The sequence below is a fragment of the Gobius niger genome, assembly GCF_951799975.1.
Source record: "Gobius niger genome assembly, chromosome: 11".
NCBI lineage: Eukaryota > Metazoa > Chordata > Actinopteri > Gobiiformes > Gobiidae > Gobius > Gobius niger.
In genome coordinates, this window is record NC_136862.1 from 1,139,776 (window position 1) to 1,156,872 (window position 17,097).

A 17,097-nucleotide genomic window follows, 5' to 3' on the forward strand; every position below is an offset into this window, starting at 1 on the left:
CTGCTACTACCAAGCTTCAACTGGGCTATAGTTCTGTCACATGGAGATAAAAGTCGGCGACAGGAAGAAGCGGGACGTGTTTCAGTGGATTTAATAAGAAAAGGAGACGGACCTCAGGATGGAGGAGACAGCGGAGGAGACGGAGGAGAGAGCGGGGAGGCTAGCCGCCGTTAGCGGGGAGGCTAGCCGCCGTTAGCGGGGAGGCTAGCCGCCGTTAGCGGGGAGGCTAGCCGCCGTTAGCGGGGAGGCTAGCCGCCGTTAGAGGGGAGGCTAGCCGCCGTTAGCGGGGAGGCTGGCCGCCGTTAGAGGGGAGGCTAGCCGCCGTTAGCGGGGAGGCTAGCCGCCGTTAGCGGGGAGGCTAGCCGCCGTTAGCGGGGAGGCTAGCCGCCGTTAGCGGGGAGGCTAGCCGCCGTTAGAGGGGAGGCTAGCCGCCGTTAGCGGGGAGGCTGGCCGCCGTTAGAGGGGAGGCTAGCCGCCGTTAGCGGGGAGGCTAGCCGCCGTTAGCGACTGAAGCTAAACAGTTCGTCTCCAAACTCAGTAAGAGCCGCTAAACTCTGCTCGTGGTTGAAATGTAGCTGGAAAAGGTGGTTGTCGTTTCTCCCGTGCGTCCAAAATCAAACGCACGGGAGAAACGTGGGTGATTTTACCGACACAAATGTGAATGACAGAGTGATATAAAGACAGAAAAACACGGCCGTGCCTCCTTTTTTCACTTCTCTGTTAAACCAGCGGCACAAACAACTCATTTCATGGCCACAGCCCCACACACGAAACAGCACAACTTTATATCAGCAAAAGTTCACCACAACCACCTTTTCCAGCTACATTTCAACCACGAGCAGAGTTTAGCGGCTCTTACTGAGTTTGGAGACGAACTGTTTAGCTTCATCTCGATGCTAACGGCTGCTAACGGTGGCTAGCCTCCCCGCTTTCTCCTCCATCCTGAGGCCCGTCTCCTTTTCTTATTAAATCCACTGAAACACGTCCCGCTTCTTCCTGTCGCCAACTTTTCTCTCCATGTGACAGAACTATAGCCCAGTTGAAGCTTGGTAGTAGCAGTAAGCTAGCGCTGCGGTGTTGTGACATTGTTGACACCGTTGACCAATCGGGACACACACGTTATCCCGCGCTCACAAACACAGGCCTGTCTTTGCTGTTCTGGGGTCAGTTTTGAAGCCGTAGAGACGACAGACGCGCTGTGTTATAAAACATCAGCAGTAGGTGTTAGCGGTTGGTGTTAGCGGTCGGTGTTAGCGGTCGGTGTTAGCGGTCGGTGTTAGCGGTTGGTGTTAGCGGTCGGTGTTAGCGGTCGGTGTTAGCGGTCGGTGTTAGCGGTCGGTGTTAGCGGTCGGTGTTAGCGGTCGGTGTTAGCGGTCGGTGTTAGCGGTCGGTGTTAGCGGTCGGTGTTAGCGGCAGGTGTTAGCGGTCGGTGTTAGCGGTCGGTGTTAGCGGTCGGTGTTAGCGGTCGGTGTTAGCGGTCGGTGTCAGCGGTCGGTGTCAGCGGTCGGTGTTAGCGGTCGGTGTTAGCGGTCGGTGTTAGCGGTCGGTGTTAGCGGCAGGTGTTAGCGGTCGGTGTTAGCGGTCGGTGTTAGCGGTCGGTGTTAGCGGTCGGTGTTAGCGGTCGGTGTTAGCGGTCGGTGTTAGCGGTCGGTGTTAGCGGTCGGTGTCAGCGGTCGGTGTCAGCGGTCGGTGTTAGCGGTCGGTGTTAGCGGTCGGTGTTAGCGGTCGGTGTTAGCGGCAGGTGTTAGCGGCCGGTGTTAGCGGTCGGTGTTAGCGGTCGGTGTTAGCGGTCGGTGTTAGCGGTCGGTGTTAGCGGTCGGTGTTAGCGGTCGGTGTCAGCGGTCGGTGTCAGCGGTCGGTGTTAGCGGTCGGTGTTAGCGGTCGGTGTTAGCGGTCGGTGTTAGCGGCAGGTGTTAGCGGCAGGTGTTAGCAACAGGTGTTAGCAACAGGTGTTAGCAACAGGTGTTAGCAACAGGTGTTCGCGCCAGGTTTATCGATTGTAGCCTAGCTTAGCGTTAGCATTACGGCCGTAAACCTGCTGCACCGACAGATCCAGTCGTTAAATCTGATTCTCAAAACGCCCCTGATTAAAAATACACTTAAGCACATTTTCTCCAGTTCTGCTGCTTTACCCAAATCTAACCGGACTAACCCCCCCCCGTGTCCAGGTGATCCCCCAGTACTCCATCCTGCCCGACTCGTCCCAGTCGTCCGTGGTGGTGGAGCCCAGCGGTTTCCTGGAGATCACCAACTACACCAGCCAGCAGCTGGAGGAGGACAGTCCCATGGAGACGGAGGCGGACAGCAGCAACGACGAGGCCAGCCCCTCCGGCCAGCCCTAGGTTCAACTCCCACCGGCCTGGGTTCAACTCCCACAGCCCTAGGTTCAACTCCCACAGGCCCAGGTTCAACTCCCACAGCCCTAGGTTCAACTCCCACAGCCCTAGGTTCAACTCCCTCCGGCCAGCCGACGCCTGAACGATATAATGATAAGATCTGCACATTTACAGCATCAGGTTCATCTTTGAGGTCAAGAAATGTGGGAAAAATGGGAAAATATTAGTGATAAACAAACAGTAAAAATGTGGGAAAGTTAAGAAAGAAAATGGGGCAAAAAAATGACAAAAATAAATAAATAAAATGGCAAACATTAGGGAAGTCTGTGGGGGAAACATGGCAAAATTAAGGGAAACAAGTTTGTAAAAATGTGTAAAAAAGAAAAAGAATTAGTCCTGGACCGACAGCATCAAAACCTGGATCTGAAGAGGAGAGTTTTTGGTTCATGTGTTGGATACTTTGATGTTTTTTTTTTATATCTGGCAGAACCTAAGCCTGGTCTGGTTTAACCCCTTAACTCCCACCTGAACCCAGCACATTTTCTCCAGTTTGGCTTTACCCCAATCCAAAAGCTTCTGGAAAAAAGGTGAGAAAATAGCGACAAAACTGAGACGAAAACAATGATGGAAATGTGACAAAAAAGTGAGAAAACATTGATGAAAAAGTCGCAAAAATATCACAAAAAATTGATAAAAATGTGACAAAAATGTGACAAAGAAGTGACGAAAAATTGATGAAAAAAATGAACAAAATGTGATAAAAATTTGACAAAAAAATGACACAAATTAGATTAAAAAATGACCAAAATTTGTTAAAAATGTAAAAAATAAATTTGATAAAAAATTGCAAAAAAAATGACAAAAAATTTGAGAATTTTTTTTTTTAAAAATGACAAAAAATGTGATTAAAACGTTAGAAAAATGAGTTGAATACCCGACAAAAAAATGATGGAGAAAGAATCTGACGTGAGGAAAAAGATCCTCTCGGTTCAGGCGGGAGTTAAGAGGTTAAGCCTGGTCTGGTTTAACGGTGACAAAAAAACATCCGGATTGTAAAAATAAACTTGACACGGACGTCCCGCTCGCCGTGACCTCGGAGACTCGGCGCTCGGGGACTTTTCGGGGACTTTTCTGGGACTTTTCTGGGACTAAAGGCCGAGTGTTTTGTACATTTTGAAGACGTTTGACGAGGAAAGTGTCTCTGCTTTTGTGCTTTTGTAGATACCGCAGTTTCGGCTTTTGTGCTTTTGTTTTGTACCGATTTAAACTCATTTAAAGCTGACAATAAACGAGTGGATCTGAGAGTTTCTGCTGCGTCTGTGACGTCGCTGAAGGGACAGAAGAAACTAAAAACATCACAAAAAGGTTTCTCCACATTGTTTTACATTCAAGGACCGTTTTCTCACTTTGTGGCCACGGCGTCTGCACTTCAGTAGCTCCCCCTAGAGGCGGGCCACGTATCGTCTATCTCCAGGTTATCTCCACTTTATCCCCAGTTTATCTCCAGTTTATCTCCAGTTTATCTCCAGTTTATCTCCAGTTTATCTCCACTTTATCCCCACTTTATCTCCAGTTTATCTCCAGTTTATCCCCAGTTTATCCACAGTTTATCCCCAGTTTATCTCCACTTTATCTCCACTTTATCTCCACTTTATCCCCACTTTATCTCCACTTTATCTCCACTTTATCTCCACTTTATCTCCACTTTATCCCCAGTTTATCCCCAGTTTATCTCCAGTTTATCTCCAGTTTATCTCCAGTTTATCTCCACTTTATCCCCAGTTTATCCCCAGTTTATCTCCAGTTTATCCCCAGTTTATCCACAGTTTATCCCCAGTTTATCTCCACTTTATCTCCACTTTATCTCCAGTTTATCCCCAGTTTATCCCCAGTTTATCTCCACTTTATCTCCAGTTTATCCCCAGTTTATCTCCACTTTATCTCCACTTTATCTCCACTTTATCTCCAGTTTATCCCCAGTTTATCTCCACTTTATCTCCACTTTATCTCCACTTTATCTCCACTTTATCCCCAGTTTATCTCCACTTTATCTCCACTTTATCTCCACTTTATCTCCACTTTATCTCCACTTTATCTCCACTTTATCCTCAGTCTATCCCCACTTTATCTCCACTTTATCCTCAGTTTATCTCCACTTTATCTCCACTTTATCTCCACTTTATCTCCACTTTATCTCCACTTTATCCTCAGTCTATCTCCACTTTATCTCCACTTTATCCTCAGTTTATCTCCACTTTATCTCCACTTTATCTCCACTTTATCCTCAGTTTATCTCCACTTTATCCTCAGTTTATCCTCAGTTTATCTCCACTTTATCCTCAGTCTATCCCCAGTTTATCTCCACTTTATCCTCAGTTTATCCTCAGTTTATCTCCACTTTATCCTCAGTTTATCCTCAGTTTATCTCCACTTTATCCTCAGTTTATCCCCAGTTTATCTCCACTTTATCCTCAGTTTATCCTCAGTTTATCTCCACTTTATCCTCAGTTTATCCTCAGTTTATCTCCACTTTATCCTCAGTCTATCCCCACTTTATCTCCACTTTATCCTCAGTTTATCTCCACTTTATCTCCACTTTATCCTCAGTTTATCCTCAGTTTATCTCCACTTTATCCTCAGTTTATCCCCAGTTTATCCCCAGTTTATCTCCACTTTATCCTCAGTTTATCTCCACTTTATCCTCAGTTTATCTCCACTTTATCCTCAGTCTATCCCCACTTTATCTCCACTTTATCCTCAGTTTATCTCCACTTTATCTCCACTTTATCCTCAGTTTATCCTCAGTTTATCTCCACTTTATCCTCAGTTTATCCCCAGTTTATCCCCAGTTTATCTCCACTTTATCCTCAGTTTATCTCCACTTTATCCTCAGTTTATCTCCACTTTATCCTCAGTCTATCCCCACTTTATCTCCACTTTATCCTCAGTTTATCCTCAGTTTATCTCCACTTTATCCTCAGTTTATCCTCAGTTTATCTCCACTTTATCCTCAGTTTATCCTCAGTTTATCCTCACTTTATCTCCACTTTATCCTCAGTTTATCTCCACTTTATCTCCAGTTTATCCTCAGTTTATCTCCACTTTATCCTCAGTTTATCTCCACTTTATCTCCACTTTATCCTCAGTTTATCTCCACTTTATCCTCAGTTTATCCTCAGTTTATCTCCACTTTATCCTCAGTCTATCCCCACTTTATCCTCAGTTTATCTCCACTTTATCCTCAGTCTATCCCCACTTTATCCTCAGTCTATCCCCACTTTATCCTCAGTCTATCCCCACTTTATCCTCAGTCTATCCCCACTTTATCCTCAGTTTATCTCCACTTTATCTCCAGTGACGAGAAACGTCGGGGAAAAAACCCCAAAAGAACAGGAGAAGAAACTGGAAAAAGTCTGGAGAAAAATTGGGGGAAATGTTTGGGGGAAAGTGAGAAACAAATGGGGAAAATTTAAAAATAATTGGGAAAAAACATAGCAGGAAATTTGGGGAAAGTTTGGCAAAATTGGTTAAAAAAAAAAAAATGTGGGAAAAGGAAGATTTGAGATAAAGTGGGATGATTTATTTTTATTTTTTCTATGAGGAAAACATTTTTTTTGAAACATAATTTAGGGGAAAATGAAGAATCCGGGAAAAGTGGAATAAAGTGTAAATAAAATGGTGAAAGTGTAGTTTGTGCTGATGTTTATGCTTTAATAGTTTCTCTTATTGACTTTATTTACATGAATGAACCTGCAGATCATGTTCCAGAGTCTCTTTACTCCAGGGCAACTCTCTTTGTAGAGCACAAGTCCTACAAGTCCTACAAGGCCGTGCAAAGCTTCACAGCTGCAGAAAAATACAAGAAAACAGATCAAATCAATGAAACATCAACAAAAAAGGATCAAAAACAGTAAAAGGCGAGAAACAGATCAAACACTTCACATTCACGGGTGAAAAGAACTGTTTCCAGCCTGGATTTAAACATTAGCTTCAGCCTCAGCGTGTTTAGTCCTGACTCTGGGACCACCAGGAGGCCCCTCCCCCTCCCTGACCGGAGGTGGTTCATACGGCTCGAACATGTCGGAGATGGACTTCAGTGCAGCTGTTTTAACCCCTTAACTCCCGCCTGAACCGAGAGCATTTTCTCCAGTTTGGCTTTACCCCAATCCAAAAGCTTCTGGGAAAAAGGTGAGAAAAAAGCGACAAAACTGAGACGAAAACAATGATGGAAATGTGACAAAAAAGTGAGAAAACATTGACAAAAAATTGATTTAAAAAATGACGAAAAAAAGTGAAAAAATGTGACAAAAAAGTTACAAAAAATGACAAAAAATGTGAAAAAAAATTGACCAAAAAATGACAAAAAAGTGAAAAAAATGTGACAAAAAATGTGATAAAAATTTAACCAAAAAATGACCAAAAAATGACAAAAATTTGAAAACAATTGAAAAAAATGTGACAAAAAATGACAAATGTTAAAAAAAAATTGGATAAAAAATTAGAAAAAAAATTAGAAAAAAAATTACACAAATGTGACAAAAAATGACATTAAAAAAAAGACTAAAAATGTGATAAAAAAGTTAGAAAATGAGTTGAAAACCCAACAAAAAAATGATGGTAAAGGAATCTGACGTGAGGAAAAAGATCCTCTCGGTTCAGGCGGGGGTTAAGAGGTTAAACTCTGTTCTCTGAGTGACGTCAGTGCAGAGGCCAGAGCACTGGACTAATCTGGTGGTGTTTCCTGGTTCTGGATGTTCTGCAGCCGTGACAGTCTCTCACACCTGGATCAGTCCCGGTTCCTCTGATCTGATGTTTGAGTTCAGGTCTGAGTCAGGTCTTTCTCTGAGCTCCAGGACGGACTCGGGTTTGTTACTGAGCGACTGGATTGTTTTAGAATCTCTGGAAATGAAGAGCGGTGTTTAGGTTTCCTCCTGAATCCTCCTCTGTAAACTCGACCCCCGACCTCTCCCCGTGTGAGGGGGGGGGGGGCACGCTGAGTAATGCCTCTGCACCGGCCAATCAGAGCGCGCGGAGAGGCACCGCCCCCTCAACTCACAACGCCGCCCGACTGAGCTGCAAAAACACAAACACCAGAGAGGAACATGATCATGAGTGAGGAACACGCGAGGAACACGCAAGAAACACAAACACCAGAGAGGAACACGCAAGAAACATGATCATGAGTGAGGAACATGCAAGAAACATGCTAGAAACACAAGCACCAGTGAGGAACACGCCAGAAACATGATGATCTTGTGTTTCAAAACTACAGTGTTCTCCAGATGTTCCTTCACTGACGGACGTGAAACCAGAGGCAACTCTTACTTTTTTAGGTCAAATAGAAATAAAGAAATATTTACATTTGTCAAATTCCAGAAAATGAGAGAGATTTTTTCAGAAACGTTTATGCACAACATTCCTACGACGCCTCATGACCTCTGAGGCTCAGGTCTGAGGCTCAGGTCTGAGGCTCAGGTCTGAGGCTCAGGTCTGAGGCTCAGGTCTGAGGCTCAGGTCTGAGGCTCAGGTCTGGGTCTGAGGCTCAGGTCTGAGGCTCAGGTCTGAGGCTCAGGTCTGAGGCTCAGGTCTGAGGCTCAGGTCTGAGGCTCAGGTCTGGGTCTGAGGCTCAGGTCTGAGGCTCAGGTCTGAGGCTCAGGTCTGAGGCTCAGGTCTGAGGCTCAGGTCTGAGGCTCAGGTCTGAGGCTCAGGTCTGAGGCTCAGGTCTGAGGCTCAGGTCTGAGGCTCAGGTCTGAGGCTCAGGTCTGGGTCTGAGGCTCAGGTCTGAGGCTCAGGTCTGGGTCTGAGGCTCAGGTCTGAGGCTCAGGTCTGGGTCTGAGGCTCAGGTCTGAGGCTCAGGTCTGGGTCTGAGGCTCAGGTCTGAGGCTCAGGTCTGAGGCTCAGGTCTGAGGCTCAGGTCTGGGTCTGAGGCTCAGGTCTGAGGCTCAGGTCTGGGTCTGAGGCTCAGGTCTGAGGCTCAGGTCTGGGTCTGAGGCTCAGGTCTGAGGCTCAGGTCTGGGTCTGAGGCTCAGGTCTGAGGCTCAGGTCTGAGGCTCAGGTCTGAGGCTCAGGTCTGGGTCTGAGGCTCAGGTCTGGGTCTGAGGCTCAGGTCTGAGGCTCAGGTCTGAGGCTCAGGTCTGAGGCTCAGGTCTGAGGCTCAGGTCTGAGGCTCAGGTCTGAGGCTCAGGTCTGAGGCTCAGGTCTGAGGCTCAGGTCTGGGTCTGAGGCTCAGGTCTGAGGCTCAGGTCTGAGTCTGAGGCTCAGGTCTGAGGCTCAGGTCTGGGTCTGAGGCTGCTGTGGAGGAGGGGGCCAGCATCATGCTGTGAAGTTTTGGAAAAAAAAAAAAAAAAATTGCAGAAAATTCTGTCTCTTTTTCTTCTGGAATTTGACAAATGTAAATATTTTTTAAATGTAATCGACCTGAGAAAAGTAAAAGTTCTTCTGGTTTCAGGTCCGTGAGAATAAACGTGTTTTATGACGTGTGTAAAACATCTGGTTCTGTGTCAGATCATCATAAAAACAGCACAAATTTACGGCTTTTTCCTCCAGATGTTTCTGTTTCTGAGACGATTAAACAATGTTTTAAATGTTGTAAAACCAGGAAATAAAACTGAGCTCATTTCACCCGAATCCAGCGATGCAGTAACTAGTTACTTATAGTAAAGTACTTTTTTAGTAACTAGTTACTTATAGTAAAGTACTTTTGTTAGTAACTAGTTACTTATAGTAAAGTACTTTTTTAGTAACTAGTTACTTATAGTAAAGTACTTTTTTTAGTAACTAGTTACTTATAGTAAAGTACTTTTGTTAGTAACTAGTTACTTATAGTAAAGTACTTTTTTAGTAACTAGTTACTTATAGTAAAGTACTTTTTTTAGTAACTAGTTACTTATAGTAAAGTACTTTTTAGTAACTAGTAATCTAGCGCGTCAGATTTAAGTTACTTTTCCAAATAACTGAGTTACTATTTCATCATTTCCTTAAAAAAACATTTCTTTTTGAATCTCGGCGAGATCATGTGACACGTCACGTCATGTGACACGTCACGATTTCAGCCTAAACACGGGAACACGTGACTTCAGGACGTAACGGTTAAAGTGAGGGATTACTGAATGTAACTAATACAATGACTTAGAATCTAACTTAGTTACTTTTAAAGTAATCAGTAAAGTAACTTAGTTACTCTTAAACTAATCTGTGGCAACAGTTCCCAAATCTGAAAGTGATGGAAAAAGAACAAAATCAGCCACAAAGAAGCGAACACGGCGCCAGGAAAAGAAACAATAAGAATAAAAACAGGACGAAACAAAAGAAAGAACTCAGATCTAATGTTGAGACACTTGAACTGTTCGTCCACCGGCTCCAAAACAAACTCAGGGAAAAACAACGTTTTTATAGAAACTGAATATTACGATTTTACGACAGAATCGGATTCATGTTCACAAAGGAAATGCCCATATTTGGACGACAGCCTTTCCTGCTACACGTGGATCCCAAACCTGTGAGTATCAGCGTCTGTTTTTACTCTAATGTAAGACTGGTCATTATTCCTCCTCTTTAGTCACAGACGCTGATGCATGATGGGAAATATAAAGTCATTGACGCCCCAGTGGTTAGTCAGCAGCACGGACACGTGTTTCTGGTTTGTGTTTCTTTATCTGGACTTTCTCTGGAACATGACGACGTTTAAACCCTTTTACCCCGAGCCTTGATCTCAGCGTGAGGCCGGGGGAGGGGGGGGCGGAGGCCGGGGGAGGGGGGGCGGGGGCCGGGGGGGGCGGAGGCCGGGGGGGGGCGGGGGCCGGGGGGGGGGCGGGGGCTCCATCAGTAAACAGGAGAAGATAAGGCTGTGGTTTTAAAGTGGGCACTTCCTGAACACAAACACATTCCTCTGGAGCCTCAGACTCGAGCTCCAAACCGTCGCAGATTCTCTTTAACTGTTTGAGTTTGTGAGATCACGAGGTCTGACTCCGCCCCCTCTTTACTGACGTCACCAAACATCCACTACTCCAGGGGGAGGCGAGCTTTCCTGGCAGAGGCCGATTTTCTTTATTGTAAACAGACCGAGGCCGAAGCCGCTGAAGCCCAACACTGAAACATGACTATCATGAGATAAATACCTTAAAGAGGGGGTGTTCTGCCTTAAAGAGGGGGTGTTCTGCTTTAAAGAGGGGGTGTTCTGCTTTAAAGAGGGGGTGTTCTGCTTTAAAGAGGGGGTGTTCTGCTTTTTTCAGTCCCATAGCACCAGTCTATATCACACTACAATGATGACAAACCTTCTGTTGGTCTGTAAATGCAGTAAATTAGAATAACTGCCTTGTATAAAATGTCTCTCTCAAAATGGCTGTAGTGAATGTCTTGAAATAGGCCTCTGTCTCTTTAAGAACCTCTGAGCCTTTAGACACGCCCCCTCCACACGCTGTCTGTGGCATCAGTGGGGAGGGGGTTCTGCTGAGGAGCAGTGGTTGGTTACTCGGCTGGTGACCAAAGCTCGGAGGCGTCTCCAGGAGGTGGGGGCGTTCCTAGGAGGACTCAGGCAAACCTGTCCCTAAAATGGCCGCCATCAGAGTTTTTACAGATGACTCAGAAATACGTGAATGTGCCAAGGCAACACTTCAGCCATGTTTTTAATGAGGGAGTGACAGAATAACAGGATGGAAAGCTGGAAAAAGTCCATTTTGCAGAATACCCCCCCTTTAAAACGGCTTGAATTAAAGTTCTTCTATGTTGAATTTGAGTCGGTTTGAACTAATACAAGATACAAACGCTAAAGCGCCAACGGAACAACAATAAAACCCACTTGGAATCAGAAAAAAAATGTTTTTCACTTGAAATGACACAAAATGATCTGAATTAAGAGAATAACGACGACTAAAGGTTTTATCTCATCTCAGATCAGACCAAATCCACTCAAACCTTAGATTTAATCTGTTCATTCAAGTAGATTTATGTCATTTCTTCCTGAAAACGATGATTCTTTTTCCACTTCCTTCAGATGCCGGTGTTATGACCTCATCGGGTGCATTGACAGTATTTCTACCTTATTTTCTCCCATTTAACTCTAATAATGTTGAAAGTTCTCTGTGATTTGTGGGGGGGGGGGGGGGTCGTTTAGGGGGGGCCGGACAGAAGGTTCGTCCATGTTTGAAACAAAAGTCTCTCCGTTTGTCTCTGTCGTGATGAACTTTGTCGTCGTGTGTGTTTGTCGTTCGGTGATGAAAGCGTTTCCGCTCAGACCGGACGCACGGCCATTTCCTGACCCGCCCAGACTCCGCCTCCACATCCTCAAACTCCGCCTCCCCTGGGCTTTGGCCCCGTGCGTCATGATAAGAAGCTCCCGAATACGGCTGTCAGTTAGGAAGGCGTTAGGGGGAGGAGCCTCAATGCTAACGATCAGAGCTAATTTAGCATAGCTTTTTCTGTTTTTTTAACCATTTTTTTCTGTTTTGTGTTTACCTCTTTTGACCTTTTTTTCATCCTTTTTTCACCAGTTTTTCTGCTTTTTAACTATTTTTTTCTGTTTTGTTTATGCCTTTTTTTTTAATGGTCAAAAAGAAGAAAAAAAATGGTTGAAAAAGTAGAAAAAAATGTTTAAAAAGCAGAAAAATTGCCTTAAAAGCTGAAATTGTGTTTAAAAAAAATAGCAGAAAAAAATTGTCAAAAAAGTAGAAAAAAATTGTTAAAAAAGTAGAAAAAAAATTGTCAAAAAAGTAGAAAAAAAATGTTTAAAAAGTAGAAAAAAATAGTTTAAAAAAGTAGAAAAAAATAGTTAAAAAAGTAGAAAACATTTTAACAGTAGAAAAAAATAGTTTAAAAAGTAGAAAAAAATTGTTAAAACAGTAGAAAAAAATTGTTAAAAAAGTAGAAAAAAATTGTTAAAAAAGTAGAAAAAATGTTAAAACAGTAGAAAAAAAATGTTAAAACAGTAGAATAAAATTGTCCAAAAAGTAGAAAAAAATTGTTAAAAAAGTAGAAAAAAAATTGTCAAAAAAGTAGAAAAAAATTGTTAAAAAAGTAGAAAAAATTGTTTAAAAAGTAGAAAAAAATAGTTAAAAAAGTAGAAAAAAATAGTTTAAAAAAGTAGAAAAAAATAGTTTAAAAAAGTAGAAAAATTGTCCAAAAAGTAGAAAAAAATTGTTAAAAAATAAGAAAAATTGTCAAAAAAGTAGAAAAAAATTGTTAAAAAAGTAGAAAAAAATTGTTTAAAAAAGTAGAAAAAAATGTTAAAAAAGTAGAAAAAATGTTTAAAAAGTAGAAAAAAATAGTTTAAAAAAGTAGAAAAAAATTGTTAAAAAAGTAGAAAAAAATGTCAAAAAAGTAGAAAAAAATTGTTACAAAAGTAGAAAAAAATGTAAAAAAAAGTAGAAAAAAAATGTTAAAACAGTAGAAAAAAATTGTTAAAAAAGTAGAAAAAAATTGTTAAAAAAGTAGAAAAAAATTGTTAAAAAAAGTAGAAAAAAAATGTTTAAAAAGTAGAAAAAAATTGACAAAAAAGTAGAAAAAAATGTTAAAAAAGTAGAAAAAATGGTCAAAAAGCAGACGACAGTTTGTGCTTTTGCTTCATTTAGTAGAAACTGTTCAGGAGTTGTTGCGGGGAAGTTTTGGGCTTTTGGAAACGTTGCGGTGAGTTTAGTTTGAGGACACGACATCTGATGGTGAAGGACCTTTGGAGACTTTAGATCAGACTGAGCCTGATATAAACGTGAATCATCTTCTCAAAGGTTAGAACTTCCTCTCATCCTGTTGGAAAACTCCGTACGAAGCAGATTCCACGAACGGCGGCTCGCGGCCCCGGGACACGGCCGACACCCAGCGCTCGATCGCTGGAAGTTTGTGAGATTCTCCCCGGACAAAAGCCGAGCGCTCGTGTTTCAGGTTTCACTTTCACACAAACCGAGCGGCGGCGGCGGCGAGCGCTCCAGGCGGCGGCGAGCGGCGCCCTGAGCGCTCATTAGCTCGCGCTTTCACAAACTCTGAGGGAGGAATGTGAGCTGATGTTCCAGAGTGTTCTTGTCTCCAGGTGGTACAGGATGGCCCCACATGTCCTGGAGGTCGTTTCTCTGCTGAACCACGAGTGAACAAACATGAGGCTTTATTCAGAGGAAGAAGGTCCTGCTGTTCAAACGTGCTCAGAAGGACAAACAGCGCCACCTCAGGATGGTTTGTTGTAACAATAATGTGGATGTTTAACAATCTTTGTTGCTCAGTGACTTCTCAGTGTTCAAGTTTATTTATGTTGATGCACTTTAATTAAATACAATAAGTAAGGATTAAACACCTCGGAGCCGCGTTAGACGGTTCTAACGCCCGACACAGTGTTGTTCCTCCTGCATTATAACGTCTAACGCGGCTCCTCGTTGTTTAATCCGCTTATACCAGGGTCCCACAAACCTAACATTTATAATAAATGTGTTTTTCATTGACTAAAGTCACTAAATCTGCCAGACTACGGGACTATTTTGTGTGGGTTATTAGCCGGTCACTGAAGGCTGGTCTCAAAGCGAGTCATTCTCCGCAGCTATTACGAGGATCTCAGTCAGGCTCAACGACACAACATCAGCACAGAATCACAACACAACAGGACTAACCCGGAAACACTTTTCCCTGAAAGGAAACACCGATATGCGGCACTCGTGGGCACCAGTTATTTACCTTTTACAAGGTTTAACCTGAAGCTAAAGCTAGCTAGCTCAACCAGCTCAACTGTTTATGGAAACAGCTGCGGTGGAGTCGCTCACACCTGGGCCCCCCCAACTCAAACTAACATGTTTGACTTTACTAATCCAGACAAAGATGCTTCAATGCAGGATCATTTTATGTACGCCTGAAAATGATGAATAGCCTTAACCGTTTCCAATAGAAATGTAAAGCTCATATGTTATTAACAGTAGCTAACCTAGCTGCTCACTCTCCTCTACAAACATTTAGCAAACACTAAATCCATCTCACACGTTCCTGTCAGTCACTGATTACGCCTTTATCTGATTCAGCTGTGTCAGGCGTTGCTATGGCGACGCCACAGCGGAGTGACATCCCAGTGATTTAACTACCGGACTACGTGTGCGGTTACACCAAAATAATGCAACAGCCAATCAGAATCCAGTATCACCCAGACCATGGTATAAGCATGTTTGTTGCTCAGTCCAGTACAGTAAATATATATATTCTTAAATGGCGATGGGGGGGATTGAATCGAAAATAATGTTTTTTATAAAGAATATGTCGCCAGCTCTGATTTTAACTGAGTTTGCCTCCAATGTGAAGAAATGTCACGAGAAAAAGTCGTGCTGAAATGTGAGGAAACAATGAAGAAGAAATGAGAGAAAATTGAGGGAGAAATGTAAATAAAATAAAAATATATGAGAAGAATCCATGTTTCTGGTTCTCGTGTTTCTGGTTCTCGTGTTTCTAGTTCTCGTGTTTCTGGTTCTCGTGTTTCTGACCAGAACCAGAACATTAAACAAAGTCACACAAAGTCTCAGCACTAAAGATTTAATCTCACGTTCCTTCATATAAAACAATACAAATATATCAAAGTCCTTCATGAATTCACTGTGACTGTAAATAATATATAAAAATAAAACATATAAAACATCCTTCGTTAGTGTCACAGGCGTAAAGTGCAGTCGTTTCCTGTAGTGAGTTTGAGCTTCAGAAACATCTCAGTCCAAACAGATTCAGAACATTAGTGTTTGTACGATTCACATTCAGAAACAACAAACATGGAGAACATCTGCCCGAACATCTGCCAGAACATCTGCCCGAACATCTGCCAGAACATCTGCCCGAACATCCTTTAAGCTGTGGGTTTGTTTACATGAAGACGCTGCAGAAGGAAACATGAGCTGATCATGTTCAGGTTTAAAGGAAATGACCATATTTGGATTACAGAGTCTGTCCTGCTACACGTGGATACCAAACCTGTCAGTATGAATGAAAAAGCGTGGGAAAGATCAGGGAGCCATTTTACAAACTGTTGCAAAACTTAAAATAAATAAATAAAACATTTCAAAAAGTTTCAAAAATGTAACAAACAAAAAAAAAATCTAAATTTTCTTAAAAAAATAATAATAATTTACTTTAAAAACTTTTCATCTGTTCCAAAACTTTCAACACTTTTCAAAAAGTTTCAAAAATGTAAGTTTGCAAAACTTCCAAACTTTTAAATATTTCTTTTAAGTTTTAATAAAGAAAAAAATAATAATAAAAAACTTTTCCAAAAAATTCTTAACATTAAAAAAGTTTCAATAATGTACAAAAAAAAATCAAAATTAACATTAAAAACTAAGTAACTAATTAGCTTTAAAATTTAAAACTAAACTTTTCATCTGTTCCAAAATGTTCAGAACTTTTTCAAAATGTTCCATAATTATTCAAACGTTACAAAACTTTCAACACTTTTCAAAAAATACAAAACATTTCAAAAAGTTTCAAAAATGTAAAAAAGAAGAAGAAAAAATTCCAAATTTTCTAAAAAAAATTCAACATTTACTTTAAAAACTTTTCGTCTGTTCCAAAATGTTTACAACTTTTCAAACTTTTGCAAAACTATCCAAACTTTTCAAAACTTCCAAACTTTTAAATATTTGTTTTAAGTTTTAATAATGAAAAAATAATAAAAATTTAAAAAAAATATTTAAAAAATGTTTCCAAAATCATCCAACATTTTCAAAACTTTCAAACTTTTCCAAAAAATTCTAAACATTAAAAGTTTCAATAATGTACAAAAATAAAATACAAAAAATTAACATAAAAACTAAGTTAACTAACTGGCTTTAAGATGTCCTTTAAAAAAGGAAAAATAAACTTTCATCTGTTCCAAAATGTTTACAACTTTTTCAAACTGTTCCAAAATTATTCAAACTTTTCAAAACTTTTAAATGAACAAAATATTTAAAAAGTTTCAATAATGTAAAAAAAAAAAACTAATTTTTTCCAAAATTATCCAACATTATCAAAAACTTTTAAACTTTTCAAAAAAATTCAAAACATTTCAAAAAGTTTCAATAATGTAAAATAAATAAATACATAATCAAAATCTTCTAATTTTTTTTAAAAATCTTAAAAAATGTCAAAACATTTCCAAACTGTTCCAGACTTTTGCAAATTTTTCATTTTTTTCTTCAAAATGTTAAAAACTTAAAAAAAGAGTCACTTCCTGGATAAATCTCCCGCTCAAAAGGTCAGAGGATGAACTTCGTAGAGAGACAGTTTTTTCTAACCTTTGACCCCAGTTTTCAGCTGCAGCGTCTCTGAGTAAAGTAAATACATGACTTTCCTTTCAAACGGTGCAGCCATAGTTATAACATGTGCTTTACAGAACAGTGTAGCTGAGTGTGGGCGTCCCCCAAGGCTGTGCACTCGGCCCTCTGCTGTTTCCCCGTCAGCTCCAGTGCTCAGGTGTTTCAGTCTGTGGTAGTGCTTCAGATATTCTTCATTTCTGTCCGTTTATTCAGTCGGAACTTTCAAAAGTGTTTTTACAAAAGTGCTGCTGGAGCAAACGAGCCTCTCGGTGAAGAGTTCCTCTGGTCTGTGCAGGAACATAACCCTCACTTCAGAAGCTTCTTCTCACTCAGAGAGTCCATCAAGTGGCAGAAGCATCTCCGCACTCGACTTCGGATTATGTTTATACGGAAAAAATAAATAAAGGAAAAAAAGGAAAAGGGCTGTTGTGTGAGCGGCAAGAGCACGAACCAGTTTCCCCCAAACTGAACCGAACCTTCAGGAGCCAGAAGCTTCTGAAGATGAAAACCAAACCGCCTCC

At 41.5% G+C, this 17,097-nt stretch overlaps 1 protein-coding gene across 1 annotated transcript in view; it reads left to right on the forward strand.

Moving 5' to 3' along the window:
• The window catches only part of emsy (EMSY transcriptional repressor, BRCA2 interacting), a 58,623-nt gene extending 56,254 nt beyond the window's left edge, over nt 1-2,369 (forward strand). The window contains 1 exon segment of the mRNA XM_079567039.1: nt 2,169-2,369. Within this exon segment, the coding sequence (XP_079423165.1) occupies nt 2,169-2,342 (174 nt within the window). The 3' untranslated portion in view covers nt 2,343-2,369.
• Nucleotides 2,370-17,097: the final 14,728 nt, after the last annotated feature.